General features: G+C 41.0%; 1 protein-coding gene and 1 long non-coding RNA gene across 8 annotated transcripts in view; one reads left to right on the top strand and one right to left on the bottom strand.

Annotated features, from left to right (window-relative positions):
• LOC124069919 (phosphatase and actin regulator 1-like) overlaps positions 1-19,376 on the top strand; it is a 48,874-nt gene that overhangs the window by 9,867 nt on the left and 19,631 nt on the right. Inside the window, exons 1-3 of one of the 7 annotated variants that reach the window (XM_046409435.1) lie at positions 10,488-10,684; positions 10,782-11,046; positions 13,474-13,638. In XM_046409435.1, coding sequence (XP_046265391.1) covers positions 10,821-11,046; positions 13,474-13,638 — 391 coding nt within the window. In that variant the 5' untranslated portion in view covers positions 10,488-10,684; positions 10,782-10,820. The other 6 variants (XM_046409438.1, XM_046409437.1, XM_046409436.1 and 3 more) reach the window with 6 other exon arrangements.
• On the bottom strand, positions 355-3,461 carry LOC124069921. The gene is made up of 3 exons (XR_006845123.1): positions 3,375-3,461; positions 3,110-3,204; positions 355-2,380 (listed from the first exon to the last, which is right to left on the bottom strand). It is a non-coding gene; the product is annotated as an uncharacterized LOC124069921 (long non-coding RNA).

The raw sequence follows: 19,376 nt of genomic DNA, 5'->3' as shown, positions 1-19,376 counted from the left end.
CTCCAGGATGTTTATGTGGGTGGTGTGTATCAAAGAACATCCACATGACCATATTACTGTCAGAACCCAAGGTTTCCTCGCAGAAAACTGCATTGTAAACATATGATTAATTTCATTCACTTTACCTCTCAGTGGTTTTAATGTTGTGGTTGATTGGTGTAGTATGGCACCTAAAATGTGAACCGTTTTAACACAGTGGAAGTCCACAAACAGCATGAAGTCACTGACACGCCTTTTCTCTGTGTTCCCTAAGTCTAGCTTTTCTTGTAAATGTTTTGCTACACCTCGAACATGTGAATGGCCGTTCTCCTGTGTGAACCATCATGTGTTTTTTCAGCTCGTTGTTTAAGCTATCAAAGAGGATTCCCTCTTGTAGGACACGCCACAGTCTTCACACTTGAACGGTCTTTCCTCTGTATGTTGAATCACGTGAAGCTTGAGCTGAGCTGAGCTCGGCCAGCCTTTTCCACAGGTGTCACAGAGGTATGGCTCTTGACCTGTGTGTTTATACAGATGCCATTTCAGGTATGTTTTTTCCCACACATTGGGCATGGGTAACCACCTGTGTGCCTCACCATGAGCGCTCTCAGGCACTCTTTTGTACTGAACTGTTTCCCACAGTAGGAACAAACACTAGGCTGTCGCTCTCTGTGTTTCCTCTGGTGCAGAACCAGATGAGCGAGAAATCTGAAGCTTTTTCCACACGTTTCACAAATGCGTGGTGTTAAACTCGCAGTATGTACTTTTTCATGATCAATTAGTCCTGATTTTGAGTAACATTTCTTGCAGGCAGCGCACTGGTACAATTTTTTGTTTTGCTGATGTTGAACCAATTCACACAATCTCACAAAGGTTCTCTTGCACAAAGGACAGGGGTATGAGCCTCTAACTTTATGAGACTTGGAATAGTGTTTCTTCATAAGGACGATTTTTGAAAAGCTCTTCTCACACATGGTGCACTTGATGGTGCAAGATTTTGCCTGGGAGCCATCAGCATGGTTGGTGGAGATTGGAGTTTTTGCATTTTCACAACTTGTCTCAGCATCGCTTCCATTGCTTGTGTCAGCAGATGGGAAATTACCTGCATTGATAACGAAATAGTTTGTGGTGGTTTGCCTTTTCCTTTGAGGATCTCTTTTGGAACTGCTTGCTCTGGTGCTTCTCAAACCTCTTGTAGTAAGTAAAAACCTGGCCACAGTCCTGATACATCAGAGTTGATTTATATGGTTGCATGGCCTGTGACTTGGCAGGAGCAGCTATGATTGCTGGGACCTGATCTGTGTCACTTGAAACAACTGTATTCTCCTAATTTTGTTTCTTTGAGCTGCTCAAGGTACTGTCCTGCTGGTGCTGGTTTGAAACTCTGCATTTACCTTCCTGGTGTGTCTCGTAGTCCTCATAGTTGTCAAAGTCTTTCCCACAGTAAGAACAAAGGAAAGGACTCTGTTCAAGGTGGCATCTCATGTGCCTCATCCAGTCAGTAGAAGATGTAAATATTTTGCAACACACTGAGCACTGTTTGACACGACTATTTCTCTTAGATATTGATTCCAGGGGTACAACATTTGAGGGCCTAGTTTCAGTTTCATTGGGGTGGGACACTTTGGTCGTATCAATAGGGTTTGGTTTGGAGTGATGAACTAAGGTTGCGGGACATTGTGTCTCTGCTGGTCGTTTACTACTGACAGCACAAATCCTCTGGTGTTTGTCAAAGTTCTTTTGGTAAGTGAAAGCCTTGCCACAAACAAATAAAGACACAAATAAGACCACAGTCATCATTAGACTGCTCAAAGTTTGTAAGACTATTCAAACTTGACTGATAAAGTGCGTTTGCCAAAGACAGAAGCTCAGCCTCACTTTGAGAAGAATTTTTCTCAATACAAGTAGGATGCACATTTATCTCCTCAAAAAAGCCACTCTTTCTGCTTGTAAAGCAACCACGATGGGTAGTCCTGTGCTTCTTTAGTTTGTAAAGGGAGACAAAATTTTGGCCATAAACAAGACACTTGAAGGTTTGTGAGGAATTCCTACTGCCAGTTTTCATAGGGTGAAACCATTTTTTGTCCATGTCATCACCATCATTGGTCTCACTTTCATAAAAAGCAGGCAGTATTACTTCAACAGAGGCTCCCTGGTCTTCAGTCAGATCATCAGCATGCCGTGGTCCATTTCTTGCTACATTCCTCATCAATTCTGTATTTATCTCCTTTTCTTCTTTATCCTTTTTTGATTCTCTGCCAAGCAAGCTATCTCCCTGCCAATCTTGTGAGACAAAGGTGGATCCAGATTTGAAAAGCGTGTCTCCTTCGTCATAGTCCACATTTGGCGAGGTGATAGGACAGGCTGGAAAGGATGCTATCGTCAGTGGAGGAAGACAAAACTAGAAAAAAATGAAAATGAAAATTATATTCAGTAACTACAACTTTTGGAACTTCGTGCCCGTGTTGTTTATGATGCTGAATGACTGTTTTCAGGGGCTCAGGTTTATTCACGAAGTCTGCACACTCTTTCAGGATGGAAGGGGAGAGACTGAGCCAAAGGGGAGTCTTGAAATGGAACAGAACACTTGAAATCAAGATGTTGTTATACTGTATTTCAGGATTTGATATTTAAACATTTTATTAACTTCCTTGTGTAAATTTGCATCAATTAACTTTTCTACATTTCCCATAACGTCTCTAAACATCTCCAAGGGAAGGCAAAACATGTCCAAGCCGGAGATCGTATCTTCCTCCAGTAACTACAGACTAATGTATCAAGGTAGATGTGATTGTTTTAAGTTAATGAAGGCAGGAAAACTAAAACCCACTGGATATTGTATACCCAATACAAAGCTAATTCCACACAAGGTTTAGATGAAGCTTACAAAACTTACTTTCTTGCAACCCTCGAACACAATTCTGCATTACTGAATTTTCTAAAGTTACAACTGACATCATCTGGATGGAACAGCAGGAAGCAGGATGGAATAAGAATATGAACATTTAATTGATTCTGTGCTAATCTACAAACATACTGAACATTCAATAGATGCAACTGTTAAAAATGTTACATATCTATACTTTTTTTTCTTTATTTGTCACATAATTATTGTTTGTCATGTACGTACTTCCTCAATGCTTGGGACAGGCAACAGCTTTTGCAGACTGAAGAGGAATTTTCCCATGAGATCCTGTAAGGCTGAGTTATATTCAGGGCCAAACACTGTTGGGAAGATTTCATAAAAGGAGACATATTTGTTACATTTCAGAAAATATTGCAAGGCCCCTTTGAGGCAAGATCCTGAGTGTTACATTAAGGGTATCATCCAAGCATTTAAACAACAAAAATCCGACAGGATATGATGATGAGATATACAGTACAAAGTAACTCACCTGATAAAAGATATCCCTCTGACACTGATCATCCACTAGAGTTAACCAACCTCAGGAAGTTTGTCACTGATGCTTTTACTTTATCACGTCTTAAAAGGGGAAGTCTTAAAAAAGCAAATAAAAAAGCACATACATGAATGAAAATGACATAAAGAAAGACTGGGATGGAGAGAACGGGGGCACCTACCACTTTATCCTGGTTTTTAATGTAGGTGTCTGTTCTGCTCAGATGAGGCTTGATGTTCAGTGGGCTGGTGAAATCATCATGGCGGCACAACTCTAGCACCACCTGGTGGCATATCAGGGGACAGAATTCAGTGAAGGCTCTATTTGTCAGCTCTGGGTGTTTTCACACTTAGTCCCTTTCAGCGGTACAAACAAACTGAGAGCGAAAAGCCAGCATTTTTTGCACATATGTGAATACAGCGAACTAACTTGGTTCGTTTCAAGTCTGTGGAGCGGTTCCCTTAACCTGTCCATTGTGAACAGAACGCGCTCCCAGTTTACTTTTCCCTCTTTCCACTGTATTTTAGCTCTTTAGGCTTGCTGCAGGTCACATGACACTATACTTGAAAAAACAGAATAGAAACACGGAAGAGTTTTCTTTTCTTAACATCTGTGGGCTAATCTAACTTCATACCACAGCAATATGGGAGGCAAAGGCAAATATAGCAGTTGCCATCTTGTTCCAAGTGACGGTTAGCCATAATCCAAAGCAGTAAAGGTCTGAGAGTTCCACAGGAACTGTACAACTGTACTGTGTGGACAGAAAGACGGCTGAGGCCTCTTTCAAATGAACTCGCCATGGTTCACTTTTTGGTCCACTTTAGAGCTTGGTTCGTTTAAAAAGACTATATGTGAAAACACCCTAAGTTATGTGTGGACGTTTGGCCCTGTGCTGGCAGCCCATCATCTGAAAACTATCACCGATAGTACCATATGCTGAATAAGAATTGCACGCGTGTGCAGAGTCAAGTGTTATGTGTTTGGTAAAAGAATTATCAGCAGGAAAAGTACCACTCAGAATGTAGAACGCAGAATGGCTCCTGTCTGCCTCCTGCCTGCACAACTCTAGCACCACCTGGTGGCATGTCAGGGGACAGAACAATTCAGTGAAGGCTTTATTTGTCAGCTCTGGGTGTTTTCACACTTACGGTGGTCCCTTTCAGCGGTACAAACAAACTCTTACAGTGAATAGAACAGAAATCTTTGTTGTCATTATACTTACTGTACAACAACATTTGGCAGTTTCATTTTTAATTATTATGATTAATGAACATTGTGCAGCATTTTATTGTTATAGCCGGTAAGCAGGAAGGTAAAGGTAATTCAAACTTCGATATGATTAACCATATGTTGTTTGACTGTAGTCTATTTTTTTATTTTTACTGCAGTAACTGTAGCTGTCGAATAAATTTAGTGGAAAATAACGCATGAGAAATAGTAATGGTTATTAGTACTCATGGATCAGTGTAAAAACAGTGTTTCACTGTTGTAGTTGGCTGAAGTGAAACTCATTTTGAACTTTTTTGAACAGGACTGCAGCTCATGATTATTTTCACTATGGATTAATCCACTCATTGTTTTGTCAATTGAGTGATTGGCTGCTTAGGAAAACCACAGAACATAATGAGAAATCCTGTAAAAATTACCCAGAGTCCAAAGTGACACCTTCATAACACCTGTTTTCTCCATCTCACAGTCCAAAATTCAAAGTGATTAAAATGATCTAAAGCTCAAAGAGGCAAACCTTCACATTTGTGAAGATGGAAGATTTATCAAAATAGCTGACAATTAATCGTGTAACAGTGAATTAATCAACTAATTGTTTCCGCTAGAGTGGAAGCAGAAGGTGGTGCGGGAAGAAAATACTAAAAAGATAAAGTGTAAAAAGTAGTTATCTCAAATTTAACATGAAGTACAATACTTGAGTAATTTATTCAGAGTAAATTTAGCTACATTCCATCAGTGGTATTTTTGGTAGATAGAGGACAAGTTTATCGCAGCATAATAAAATAATTAGATGTTATTGCACTAAGACACCAATAAAAATAATTATTAAGACAAGACATCTTACCATTATTATTATTGTTGTTGTTTTTGTTGCTGTTGTTATTATTACGTTTGCACGTAGGCCCATAACTAGTTGAACTCTGTCTGTGGACGTGAGCAGTTCAGGGACCGTTTCCAGCACTGTGCTTACGAACTCCTCCAGCAGTCCGTAGTACGTCACAGCTCCCTGCTTCACTGTCTCCCACAGAGCTGCAGACACGAGCTGCAGGGGTGGGACGACAAGTCGGGGAGAGGAGAGGGGAGGGGAGGGAGGTCTGAAGGACACAAGTGTTACAATTCTATGGTTTCACACAAGAGACGACCGTTTGTTATTTTTTTGTTTTTTGTTTTTAAAAAAATAAGATTTAATGCAGTGCTGCACATTTTCCGTTAAAATTAGCATTTTAAGTTATCCTGACGCAATATTTTTATCTGCGGACATCATTGGAGCTTATTGAGTGTTAAACACCAACCATTGTCCGTTAATATCGCGCTCATTTTGGCGTTATTCACATACTCGTTGTCTCAACCACAAGAAGACGTAAGACTTTGAAACATGGAAGCTGCGTCCTACGCATCTGACTTCTCTTTGGGAAGTGTGCGTATTACGTCGTTACGTACCAACGCAGAAGGCTTTTTTTTGCACAATACAGATCCCATAATAATATCTCCGTCATGAGACCATAAGAACACCAACCCTCGTTGAGAATATTCGCTCAGGTTTATGTCGAAACCGCAAGTCATACAATTATGGACGTAAGAAGAAATACTCATTATGTACTTTTGTTTAGTGTCAGTTGTCGCAAAATGATCAAGTTTCCCCCACTAGATGGCGGCATTGTAACACAGGATAAGCTTTGCAGCTCTGAAGTGAATTGGCCTTCAACTGTTACTGCACCAATCCCAGTATTTTGTGAGCTTTTGGGGATTTTTGTAGCAATTCATAAAAAGAAATAAACACAGAAATGTTATATGCACCCGAGAAGGTGAGGATGCGGCGTATAAATGAACAACAACATACAATGTCTATGTACAAGTCAAGTGTTCTGTATAGATACCATGGTTTTTACTAGCACAATTAAGTTTTTAATAACACCAAATTGTTATATGCACACTTTTGTCCAGCTCAGTCAATTGTGTTCACTTATAATAAAGATTTTATTTTACATTCTCACTTAAATACAAAAAACAGTAGGGAATGTGGCCATAAAGTTCTATCAGTTGAGATGCTCTATGTGACAAGAATGCTGCTTGAGAAAACTGGATACACATTTGCAATGCAGTAAAAATAATTATTAAGACAAGACATTTTACCATTATTATTATTATTATTGTTGTTGTTGTTGTTGCTGTTGTTATTATTACATTTGCACGTAGGCCCATAACTAGTTTTATCAGTTGAGATGCTCTATGTGACAAGAATGCTGCTTGAGAAAACTGGATACACATTGTTGTTCATTAGAAACAGCCACATTGTTATTGTGGCTTAGTGGTTAGCACTGTTGCCTTGCAGCATGAAGATCCTGAGTTCAACATCTGGGTGCTCTGGTTTAGCCCAGCTAACAAAAACATATATGTTAGGTTTATCTCCCATCAGTGCCCCGGACCAAGGCAATGGCTTACAACTGGAGTTGATCCCTGCCCACTGCTGGATGGAAATGAGTTTCCTCTACAGGGATGGACAAAAGATAACTTACCATTTAAAAAAAAAAGGACTTAAACAGCTTCTAAAATTACATTGTTTTCCATTCACACCGACTGCTCCTTAATATCGGTTATGTTGCCACCCTTTTATTTGGCGTTCAAAACTTCCATGATGTATCCAGCAGTACAGAACACATATTGTGACAGGGCAGGACAAGCAGGAGGAGCAGAGGAAAAGACAGACAGGAGTGAATTATGACACAGATGAAAAGCGAGCAGTCATCCGTTTACAGTTTTCTGGAACTGTAGTCGCAAGCATCTTACCACAATCCCTGACAGCCTGTGGCAGCACTCTGTGAACATTTCTGTTGGCTTCAGTGGCTGAGCAGAATTATATTCACAGTGACTGCTAATGTCAAGAGGGGAAGTTGTCGCTATGCACAACCGTTTATTAAAACAAGTGGATACGATTCTATCTCAGTTTGACATTTGTTCTGTCTCTTGCTCTGTGTTCCTGTTTCTTGTCCAAATACACACACATCATTCCCGAAATGTTACACTCTGTGGAGTTGTAATCATGTTGCAATACTTTTGAATACTGAGAGGAAAGCCTGAGCTTAATGTTGAGGGAATCTATTTACTGCACAGAGTATAACTGCATAGCAATCATCCACATTTCCATACAAGCAGAAAAAGGTGAGACACCACACATTCACCTGATTAATGCTCTTTTAGATTGTGTTAAGGAAATGTGGTTTGTGTGTGTCTAACCATGAGAGAGTAAGACATAATAATGCAGAGAGAGAGAGAATGACAGATGGGAAGAGACAGAGAGATAACAGGGAGGACAGGAACAGCAGATTTGTAGTGACAGGCTGCTCTGTCGGAAGTTGTAAGATTGTTTAGCCTAAAACCTGCACCACATAAACCGAAACCAGTTTAAACCAGAATCCATAATATTGAAGGAGGAGAAATGGCACCCATTTTACTGTTTATTTTAAATTTATTCTAGTAAGTGTAGCAGAAACCATATATGTTCCCTGCCTCTTCATGACATCAACAGCGCTGTGAGTTAACATATCCATCACAGGTGAGTCAGGGAGGATCGGCAAACTGCTTAGCAGCTTTGGATGAGCTTAGTGTGTCAGTTTAATTTTGTTGTGACAGTTTGCGACAGATGTTGTCAGCCACAGGAAACTATACTTCACTTCTGAAGACCGTGCCAGGTTTTAGTTGAGAGTTGACACAAAGAATAAATACATTTAAAAGTATGAGGGAAAAAAAAAGCTCATCAGAGTTTACCATTTCTCTTATTAGTTGTACACTTTAAAACTTTAAAATCTTCTCTCTTTAATTATGCATGTTCATCCTTTCTTCCCTTATGAACCAAAGTGAAGTCCCTGTGCACTGATCAGCACTGCCTCAGACAGCGAGCCACATGTGACGTTGCTTCCTTGCAGCCAACGAACGTCCTGTCTTGTAGCTTTAATTATCTGACTCTTGTGTGAATGACCTGATGGGAAAGCGATCCCAAAGTGCTCTCGAGCGTGACAAGAAGTGCTTCCAAATAAACCAGAATAGTTTTGAGGCCAATATCAGAACTGAGAGTCGCACAGGTCATTTGGTAGAATAATGTGCACTGACGGGAGTCACACTCTGCCACGTATTTTCTATGTCATGTGTGGCTCCTTTTTTCATTGACTCTTTTTTTTTGCAAAATATTTTTCATGCATAAAAGTAACTCTCTGTCTCGCCATTTTTGCGAAACTTTTTAACGCATGCAAGACAGTGAAACTTCGCAGCTAAAAGAGCCAACTGAGGGCAGCTGCAGCATTGGGTGGGTGGGAGTAAAGCAAGTTCCTCTGTCCCTCATTTCAGAGAGGGCTTTGATGTCACTGGAATAAGCTGCAGCTCATTGAAGGAACATCAAAGATACTCACCCCGAGCCCACGACCGTTCAATGCTCTGTAGGAAATGTGATTGGAAATACCGTGGGGTCCGTTATCTTTTTCTAACATTAACACCTCATTAACCGGCTGTTAATGTTATCAATTACCCCAAAGTGCGCTCAGTAACTCCAGGGATCAGGCGAGTGGCTATTTTGAATTTGCGATGCAGTAAAAGAATATTTAATGCTTTCCTGATATGCTGGCAGAGCTCTCTCATTTCATGTATTGAGTGTTCTGACCACTGATTACAATCCCTTTGCTGTGTTTCTTTTCTTTGATTTTAATTCTCTGAGCTGTTGTCTGTTATTATGACCAAATTAGATAGATGTTAGAATTTTTTGCATTCACCTCATTCGTCCCCATAGCTCCCACATCTCACTAAATCTTTTAGCCTCTTGTCAGTTTTGTGTCAGCCAGAGGATGGATAAATGTGGAGGATGTCCACTTAATTTGCTATCCATTGATGTCATTTATTGCTAATGCTAAATTAATTGATGCAGATGTGTATATGTATAAGTAAATGCCATGCAATTTAATCTGCCTTCCTGGTGGGAATTTAAATAATTCTGTTGTCGACACACAACACTCTAAATAGTCCTCCGAATGCACCTCAAGAAAGTCACTTTTCAGATAAACTTACAGTCAACTTTTCTGCCTTTTTTGACGACTGAACAGAACAGTGAACATTCACTGTGTCAACAGTAGTTTAGACAGTACAGATCTCATTTTAATCATGTGTCTTAAGAAACCGTATCACTGACACAGTAACACACATTGAAGTCATTCCCTTCCTGTCAGACAAACAATTCCCTGTTAATCCTTTCAACTCAAAATCCACACTGAGGATTCGAGGAACCACAGAGCTCATTTTGAGGCCCATTTCCCTTCACAGTATGTAGCTAAAGTCACACAGATTCAAAGTCAAGACTAGCTCACTGAAGGAAATCAGTTCAACCTAATCACCACTGTATCATCCCTATTGTTACCTTATTTTGGATTTGCCAAATTGTCTAATTTGTAAGGTCCATTCTCTTTACGCATGGTTCGCTTTAGATTTGTATAAACCTAGAGTTGGTTACACAAGTAAATTCTTTCACCTTAGATCAGGCTATATTCATTATTTAACTCTTCTCAGTGAATAATTCATATGTTTATTAGACCGAGGGCACATTATAACTCACTGTTTTTGCAGACATCAAGCCTGAATTACATTAAGTGGTGGTTTTGTATCGCTTAGTTGTTATTGCAGCCGTTTCTAAATACATAAAGAGTTTATCATATTATGTAACTAACAGTAAAAAACACTTACTGGAATCATATTATCAAACGGCAACTTTTCCTCCGTTCACAGTGGCCTATTAGAGGAACGCACCGTGCAGCCAATCACAAGCCCTCCTTGCTCAGCTCCACTAATCGTGGATTAGCTACAACCGACTGCAGTCTGCAGCTCTGGGAGGGAGAGGTAGTCTCTGCCATTCACTACTCACCCTCTTTTTTATTATTAGCTCACTTGGATCTGGAAGCAGTGCTTTTCTTCCCTCGGCAGCAGTGACTTTTGCATTGCGCAACCGAGTAGCTGCACATATTGGGATCTCAGGTAAAGGTGTGGGGATACAGCAGAGAGAGAGAAGCGACTGGCTTGTGGTCGATGCTGCCGTAGGTCAGGTAGGACTCAATTGATGGGCCCTTTAATTTAAATCCGCTTGGTCGTAACAACGCGCACTGAAGCTCTGCTCTCGTTTTCGCGTTCCCGATGTTCAAGGCGGCCAATTACCCGACGGTGGATCCTGCGCCCACCATCATGAGCGGCACTTGGTTTAGCTGTCGAGAAAACACGCCCGTGGCGGTGGAGAAACCTAAGAAAAAGGCGTTCAGCCTAGTCAAAATAATGTCACTCGGCCACAAGAAAGGGCACGGTCAGCATCCGCACCACAACAACAACATGCCCTTTACGATCCACTGTCACATCGGGAAAGAGATAAAGCACATTTGCAGCAATTGCAGTCGCGGGAACGACACGCAGGACGGTGAGTACAGGCTATCAAGTCTTGTGTGGTTTCGCCCATAGTAGCCCTGCGGTACTGCCATCCAGGATACTCCTCTCTCATTATCTGGCGATTGCCATGCCTCTGGGCTCCTATGCGCGTTTGTAAACCAGATCAGGCACTCGCCATTGTGTCTTTTGCGTCTCCTTCATGTGTCTGCTTGTACGGTGATGTTCTGTAGTTGTAATTTTAAGTGGGTCAGCGTGGAGACCGCCTCGGAACAGTAAAACGGCAGCGATACACTGTTGCTGCTGCTGCTGCTGAAGCTGCCTCTGACTGGATCACAACTTCTAACAGGGTTGGGCTCTGACTCGTCTACTTGTTGGTTTGCTTCACAGAGACGTGCAGTGTAGCCAGTGAATTGGTTCTATCATGTGGGAAGCTAAGTGTTAATTGAAATGACCTGTTAAGCCCACAGATGTCATTGCAGTGGCGTGGAAGTGTGCGGGCTGTTTGCACAAAGCCGCTTCCAGTTTAGCGTCATTACATCATCACTCAGCCATCTTGGTATGCAAACAAGTGTTATTAATCAAAAGCAGTCGTATTAATGTGTTGTGTTACGGTAGTGGAGAATGTAGGTTATGTGCAAGAAGACGGGACAGACACTGTGTGTGGGTGTGTGTGTGTGTGTGTGTGTGCGCCTGATGATATGAAGTGATCACCTGGCTTTTAAAGCAGCAGCACATTTGAATCACTCTGTGTGGAGACTTGGAGGAGGTTTTTCTCCTTTTTTTTATTTTACTCCACAAACTGGGCTCCTCTGCTCAGCCAGGATTTTGTCAAGAGTGTAATGAATTACACCATTAGGCTCTTAAATTACAGACTTTCTGGATTCCTGTGTTTTCTGCCTTTAATTGGCTCAATAATTAAACAAAAAAAAGATGGGTTGGTACTAAACAGTACTGAGGATCATCAGTCTTTTGCGCATCCGTTTGGGTGGAGAATGTACATAAGGTTCATCTTCACAGGATGCACCAAAAATCACTGGCTGAATTAATGTCAGGATGTTGTGTCTTTGTAAGTTACTGAAAGTGTGTGCAGTGTATAGAGCGGGTTCTCACTCGACTGTTGGATGCATGCTAATCATACATTTAGTTCTTTTTCTTCCTTTTATGTAGTTTTTGGACTTCTAGTGAAGTAAATTTGAAACTCTGCTGTATTTGATTAGCCTTGACTGTCAAGCTGTTTATAGAGTGGTGTGCCGGTGGGGTTGATAAGATGGTTGGTTGTGAGGCACCAGAGCGTTCAAGTAATTTCCACTGCATTAGTGTCACATTATTTATCATGCTGTCCCGTTGCCCTGGGGAGCTGGCTGGCCTGCAAAGCGATATGTCAGTGTTGGCAAACATCGTGAATGTGATCTAATTATTTAAAAATAAACAACCAGCACAGTCCCTGACAGCATGTCATGGGTGATGATCTGACGACTGCCACGCTATGCTGGAGGTCACCTCACACATCCAGACTGTGGTCGGTCCAGTCTTGAAAACATGTCCTTTTCTCAGTTTCTCTTTTGTTTTGTTTTTCAGTGAGTGTCGTAATAATCGAGGTGAAAAGAATGAAGCCGCATGTCCGCTGTTTGACCGTTTCAGTCAGGGCATCTTACTTTGTTTATGCTGCTTTTGAGGGGCCATTTGAATGTCTGCGTTCAGTTAGTTTTGTAATAAGGATAATCAAGAGCAGCAGAGAAACGGTTCCATATTTTAAAGGCACATCTCAGTTTCAAAGCATTGTTCATAGTTTTTGGTGAGTTGTTTTGAGCCAGAGATTTCAGTTTGAATATCACGTCATGATCGTTTTTCTGGAGCTGAAACCTTTGGTTTTGTTTTCCAATCACATAGGCACATTTTGCGTGTTTTCTGGTGTCTAGTAAATGGGGCAGCATGTAGCCCTGATTACATTACTGTTCAAATATAACATGTACTCATTTAATTCATTCATCCATTCATTTAATAGTTTAATAGTTAGAATAAAACGCTTAACATTCGCTTTTGATGTCCGACAGCATGTTAAAATCTAAAAGGTTGGACCGTGTGAATGCTTGATGAGGAGTAGAAAGATTCCCCCTTAATGAGGTGCTTATCAGTCTGTTTAGAGTGTTTTTGGAAAGCTAATGCCAACCGCTCAGTGTGATGCAGCTTCAAACTGTTTAGACTCGGAGCGTATCCTCTGTAATGCTATCTGATGTTCAGGTTTGTTTATCCTCTCCCAACCTCATCCAGTTACCAGGGAATTCAGGAGGCCGCTTGGCAGATTCTTGCAGCTTGGATGTCTGTAAGCAGAAGTGTCTGCTGCGTTCACCGCGGGCAATCCTGCATGATTACCAGAATATCACCACCTCTGCATCCTCACCCAAACCCTGCTTGTTTGTTTGTTTGTTTGTTTATTTATTTATTTGTTCCCTTACAGCTGAGGAAGTAGAGAGGCTGGCCGCCATGCGTTCCGAGTCCTTGGTCTCTGGCACCCACACTCCTCCCATCCGTCGCCGGAGCAAGTTCGCCACTCTGGGACGCCTCCTCAAGCCCTGGAAATGGAGGAAGAAGAAGAGTGAGAAGTTCAAACAGACATCTGCTGGTAAAATGCATTTTTTTGCTTAAGAAATACATGCAGCTGCCGCATGTATTATAAACAACTATGGTTCCTGTTAGTTTATACCCTGTCTGGTTGTGGAAAGAAATTCAGTGTGTATCCTTTGGCCAAAAAAAAAAGTTTCAGTCTCCAGGGTGATCGAAAATGCAGCAAATTGGTCCAGTAAAAGTGCAGCGTTGGAGTTTCATGTTCTGAGGTCTTTTTAGGGTTCCTTTGATCTTGCAGCTCAGTGTTGTCAGGGGCGAGTGAAGGACATGCGCTCTTCAGATGTGGCTGCATTTATTTTCCTTGGCTGACACATCCTGAATTCTGCTGTCAGCCTGGTGAGCAATTGCAGACATGCATCCGGTATGAGCAGGACAGGATGTTCTGTTTTAGCAATATTCTGAAATTAGCATTTTTCAGGTGTGAATTTGGTGAATGAATCAGATTCTGTCTGATTAGATCATGTTATGCTGCGACTGCCTCATTGCTCTTTTAGCTGCCAACCGGTCTCTTATGTGATCACAGGGAATAATGTGATGTCTTGTCTTCACTTTCCACAAGCGCAAAACATTTGCCTTTTAGGTTGATATTACTTGTATTACAGCTCAAGCCTAGCTAGGCTGTTATTGTTCCCAGAGTGCTTTTTGGCTGGAGTTTGTACTTCTTTCACAATATGCTTCCCTCCTGCCTCTTCAGCAAACTCTCTGGACTAAGTGGTATTTTTCGTTAGGCATGAAAGCGCTGGCGAAATCTGCTTGTTTTAAACTTAACATGCTTGATTTTTTGATGTTTTATTGTATTTTAATAGAGAGAGCACACTTGATGAAACAATCATGTTCTCTGTTGGTACATTCATGTATGCTCTATGTTAACAGCATCTCTCCTGTTGTGGTGAAGGACAATAATCAAGAGCTGAGCAACAAAAGGGCTTTTTTTCTGCTACAATGATGTCAATGCACAGTGGAGTTGAGCAAAAAAAGCTCTCTTCATCACTTTTGTTATCCACTTGTTTTGTATGCATAATGCTGCTGTCTCCAAATAATTCTTTCGCTGCTATTGTTCTATTCAGTCCTTTTTCATAGCAGCACGATGGAGGATTATGACCTACCAGCATATCTCACCAGAGTGTCCTCTAAGTGGAGTTTTTAACGTTGTTTCAAGCTGTAAGCAATCTTGCGAGTAGCCAGGGGCGTAGCACAAAATTCTGGACCCAGTACATAGTCATTCTCTGTGGGCCCCGTTACGAATCCACAGCTTTTCATTCTAGTATCTTTGTTTTCCCTGCACACAAGAGGGCTCTGTATACTCGGTTCCCCTTTCCTCCCCCAATCCCATGGCTCTGCAAGTGGCTCCAATGATCAGGCAGGTTCTTTAGCCGCACTGACACCACTACTGCTACCCTGTCACATCGATTTCAGGAAGAAGCATGAACCCCAAGTCTTAAGTAAAAGGAATGTGGTCTGGACTTGGGCAGCAGGCAGCAGAGGAGTAGCGGTCACACAAGCCTGAGCCGGTGCAGTAAATCTGAATGACAGGAAGCAGCGCCAGGATTTTTGAACAGTGACCAGTCAACACATGGACCACTGCACTTAAAGGGAGATATAAATCTCCACCAAAAAATACCGTCATGTAAGCAATGCCCCTAATGACTACGAATATGTGATCTCAAAGGCGTTACTGACAATGATGCCAACTATGCTGTTCCCCTCAGCTCTTCTAGGTGTTTTAGCATGTTTAATCTCATTGTTTTAGCTCTGTTTTGCTTTACACTTAGTGATTTCTGCTGCCTCTTCAGGCCTCAGTGAAAAAGCTTTAACAAACCCATTTGTTTGCTACCTTCTCAGCACAAAACTGCAGCAAACAAAGTTAGCTGATTAATTTGCTGGAACATTTAGCAACAAAAGAGCCAAATGTTTCCCTCAGAGGTTGGTGAAGACCAAAACTGAGCTAGATTAAGAGAAGCTATTGGAGTTTTTGTTGAGCCATAAATGTGATTCCAAATGAATGCAATGGTCTGTGTCTGCCGGATGTGTAACTAGGCAACAGTTTACACAGTTAATCTTTTGAGTCTGGACTCAAGAGTCTCAGAGTTCCAGCCCTTTCAGCTTTATCAGGCCATTGTCATACTTATGTGATGATCGGCTTTTGGATTTCCAAATGGCAAAGAAAAGGAAACACTACAAGGACATCTGTGTTGTCAAAGTTTTACATGTAATTTCCAGCCTCATGTTTATAGTTTCTGCAAAATGGAGGGGAGTCCGTGCTGATATACATGATGAAGTTCACCTCCTTGAGTGTTTAATGCACCCTGTTGTTGGATGACTAAATGTCACATCATATATTTTATTCAGTAGTCTGAATTACGGTTTCCAGAATTTCCAAGAAAGGTCAGTGTAATTTCAGTCTTCCTGTATATTATTCTCTTGTGATGAGAGCTGGCTTTAGGGCAACAAAAATCCAGGAAACGATGTCAGCTTTGGTTGACCTGTAGCCCCACTCTTGATTTGTGTTTTTAAATTGGAACGTTGCATTTGTCCTCATTTAAATTGTCATGGCATGATATTCATTACTACGCTTGAAGCTAGGGCCTTGAGAGATGAGATGACTTTAATAAATCTAGTAAAACTGCTGCATATACTCAATATACTTTGTCAACTGGAATATGGAGCTTTGATTTGAAATCTCCAGAGGCCATCATTGGTCATTTATCATCTTATTAAATAAACAGTAGAAGATGTATGATGCGATACGTTCATTACATCCGATTGGAGACAAAGTTGATAGTAAGCGTATATTTGCGACTCCTGCTGCACTGCAATGATCTTGGACCTTCCCGTCCGTATGTACTGACGTCTTGTTTCTGCAGTTGTCTTGCTCTTGATTATGTTTCCTGTGTCAGTAGGGAGCAGACCAGCCACTGGGCATGCAGATGTTGTCATAGATAATTGGACACTGTGCACGGTGGAGGATTATGAATGTGTCATGATATTAAGCATATGAAGGCCAGCTCTGTAGGACTGTACTCTTTCTCCTCAGGAAGTAAGGAAGAAGGGAGGGCCTGACAGTTGGATGTCTTATCATGCTGTCTTATTGTGCGCAATGCATTCTCACAGCAAGCTTGTATCACAAACTGATCTCCCTAGATGAAGATTCGTCAAAGGAACACGCATGTGGTAGTCTGATTTTTATCTTCATTTGTATTTCTAATCCAATTAGTTAGCAGATTTATTTACAAATAGAAGTCCTCTAATGCATTACCATTAGTATCATTTTTAATGCGTGCCATGGTCCTGTTTAGCCAAGTTTCTGACGTGCAAGCCTCAACAGCTTGAGCCCACCATTGATAAGAGACTCCATGAAAGTTTTAATACAGTTTTTGTGCGGCTCAGGCTGAGAGAATTGCCTCGATAAAAGCCTTTAGTTTGAGCTACTGATCCTCGGGGCTTGGTAGGATGTGCTCCGACTATCTGGGTCACTTCACAGTGGAATATATTCTCTCTAAAAAACTAAGTGCAGTGTTCTTAGATCAATACAGGCTGTACTCAGATATGCCAGTTTCATTTAATATTCTCTCAGCTGAGTCTCCCCGATGAATGTCTAATCTTCTCATCTTGGTGCAGACTGAGTGGCTGGAGAGTTGGACACAACTTGGGCCATGGTGGACAGTCCAAAATAGAACTTGGTCGACATTCAAGGTGATTTAGAGGACAGTTTCTGCTTGTAATACTCAGACGAGAACGATTGCATTTTGATTGTTGGTATTGATAGATCTATAGTGAGATTTGTTTGATGTTTCAAGTGGTGTACCTCAGGGGTACACTGTTATGTACATACAAACACGTAACAGACCTTATTGCAACAACTAATATGAAATATTTGATGTGAGTAGCAGGTTTTTGTTTTTTTTTGTGAAGCTGTCACATGACCTTCCTGATGAAATGAACGTGAAATTCCACTTTTTGCAGACTATTGATGTATTCATTAAAAATTCAACAATTTTTTTTTTTTTTGCAAGACCAGCCTGTGTTTTACCTTCTGACTGGATGCTCGGCTAGTGCGGCCACTGCTCACTTGTCTTCTAACTTTTCCTTCTTTTGTTTTGTGAGCATGCAGTCAGTATCTGTCACATCTTAAGAAATATCTTTTCCAAGGCTTTTCAGTTAGTTAATGGAATTATGTAACTGTGCACATCCCATAGCACACCAGTTATGTCATAAAGCTTTGAGTAATTACTTTTCATTTTGGATGAAACAGCAGTATAATCCCTGAACATATTACAGCACTGCCAACCTAGTATCAGCCTTTAGCCCTGGGTTTTCCCTCTCTGCTAAACAGCTGGTCCTGGTGATGTTGAAGAGATTTGTTATTGTATCTGCCAAGCAAAAGGCTGACAAATACTTTGTTTTATACCATAGTGATAGCCGTGGCCTTAGGCCTTATGTTTTTGTCGCCCGTCCGTCTGTCCCATTCACGTCAATGCGATATTGGTCAGTTGCATGGGTTTCCTTCTAATGATCGGGGAAACCCACACATGCAGATGCCATGTAGAAAGTTCTCTGCCCTGGCCAGGATTCAAACCCAGGACATTCTTGCTGTTAGTCAACCACTGATAGCAATTGTTGATGGTAGTCTCAGTACTGTGTGTACTGTGTAGATCTTCTTTGTGTGTGTAAAGCATCCACGCTTTAGAATTTGTAGCTTCTTTGCTGCAGCATTTGAAGCGTGGTCTGTTTTATTGGCCAAGGGTATGAACACATACAATTAATTTGACCATGAACTGTTTCAGTAAACACTAAAAGGCATACAGTTGTAGTCTATCACAGGCTCATTGGTTTTGCTGATATTGAGTTTCAGATGATTGTCCTTGCACTTTGTGACGAAGCTCTCTATCAGTCCTCTGTACTCCTTTGTAAAAATAGGGTGTCAGTGAAGATGTCTCCCATTGGAAATTATTTATTGGGAAAAGTGTGTCTTCACTGCATATATTTAAAAAAAGTATATAAATGGATATAAACTGCAATTCGAGTGGTTAGTGGAGGCAAACAACCCATAGCAGGGATGTCAAAGTCTAATTGAAGTTGACTTCATGTTTGGTGTTTGATGTTTTGCCAGAATTTGTTATTAAAGAATTTGTATTTAATGGAAACAGATGGATAGAGACAGAAAGTATTAGTCTTACTGTAACATGTTTCCATGTGTTAATGTTGTCCACCCCAAAAAGATCAGAACAAGTGATCAGATATTGACATTAACAGGCAAAAGTAGATATTATTGATCAGTTAAAGAGGGATGTTTTATGAAAATCAACTTGCAGAGACTCCTAGTTTTATTGAAAGAGTAAGATGAGGTTTACTTTTTCATTATCTAGGCACTGCTCAACTGACAGACATCAATAATAGAAACATTTCCAGTTTCTGATTTGATCTGATCTTGTAAATTTCAATGAGGTTTGTGAATGAAACATGTGATTCTGCTCCTTGATGCCTTCAGTGTTTTAGAGAAATAGTCTCGTGCACTGACTGCATTTACCCTTGTTAGTAAAATTCCTCTAGATAAATTCTGGATCAGCTCATAGTTACGTCTATTTGTTATCCCCTTTAAAGACTTGAAATCACTTTTTGACGGAGTTGTCAGCATTAGCATCGCAAGTAGCATCTGCAAAATGGCACAATTTCCTTTTAGTATTCTTCAATTTTACTAGTTCACAAGGCTCCGGTGGAGAGGATTCTTTGTGTGAC

The sequence above is a fragment of the Scatophagus argus genome, chromosome 13 (assembly GCF_020382885.2).
Source record: "Scatophagus argus isolate fScaArg1 chromosome 13, fScaArg1.pri, whole genome shotgun sequence".
Classification (NCBI taxonomy): Eukaryota; Metazoa; Chordata; class Actinopteri; family Scatophagidae; genus Scatophagus; species Scatophagus argus.
Note: the sequence above shows the minus strand (reverse complement) of the source record. Positions and strands in the feature narration are given on the sequence as shown.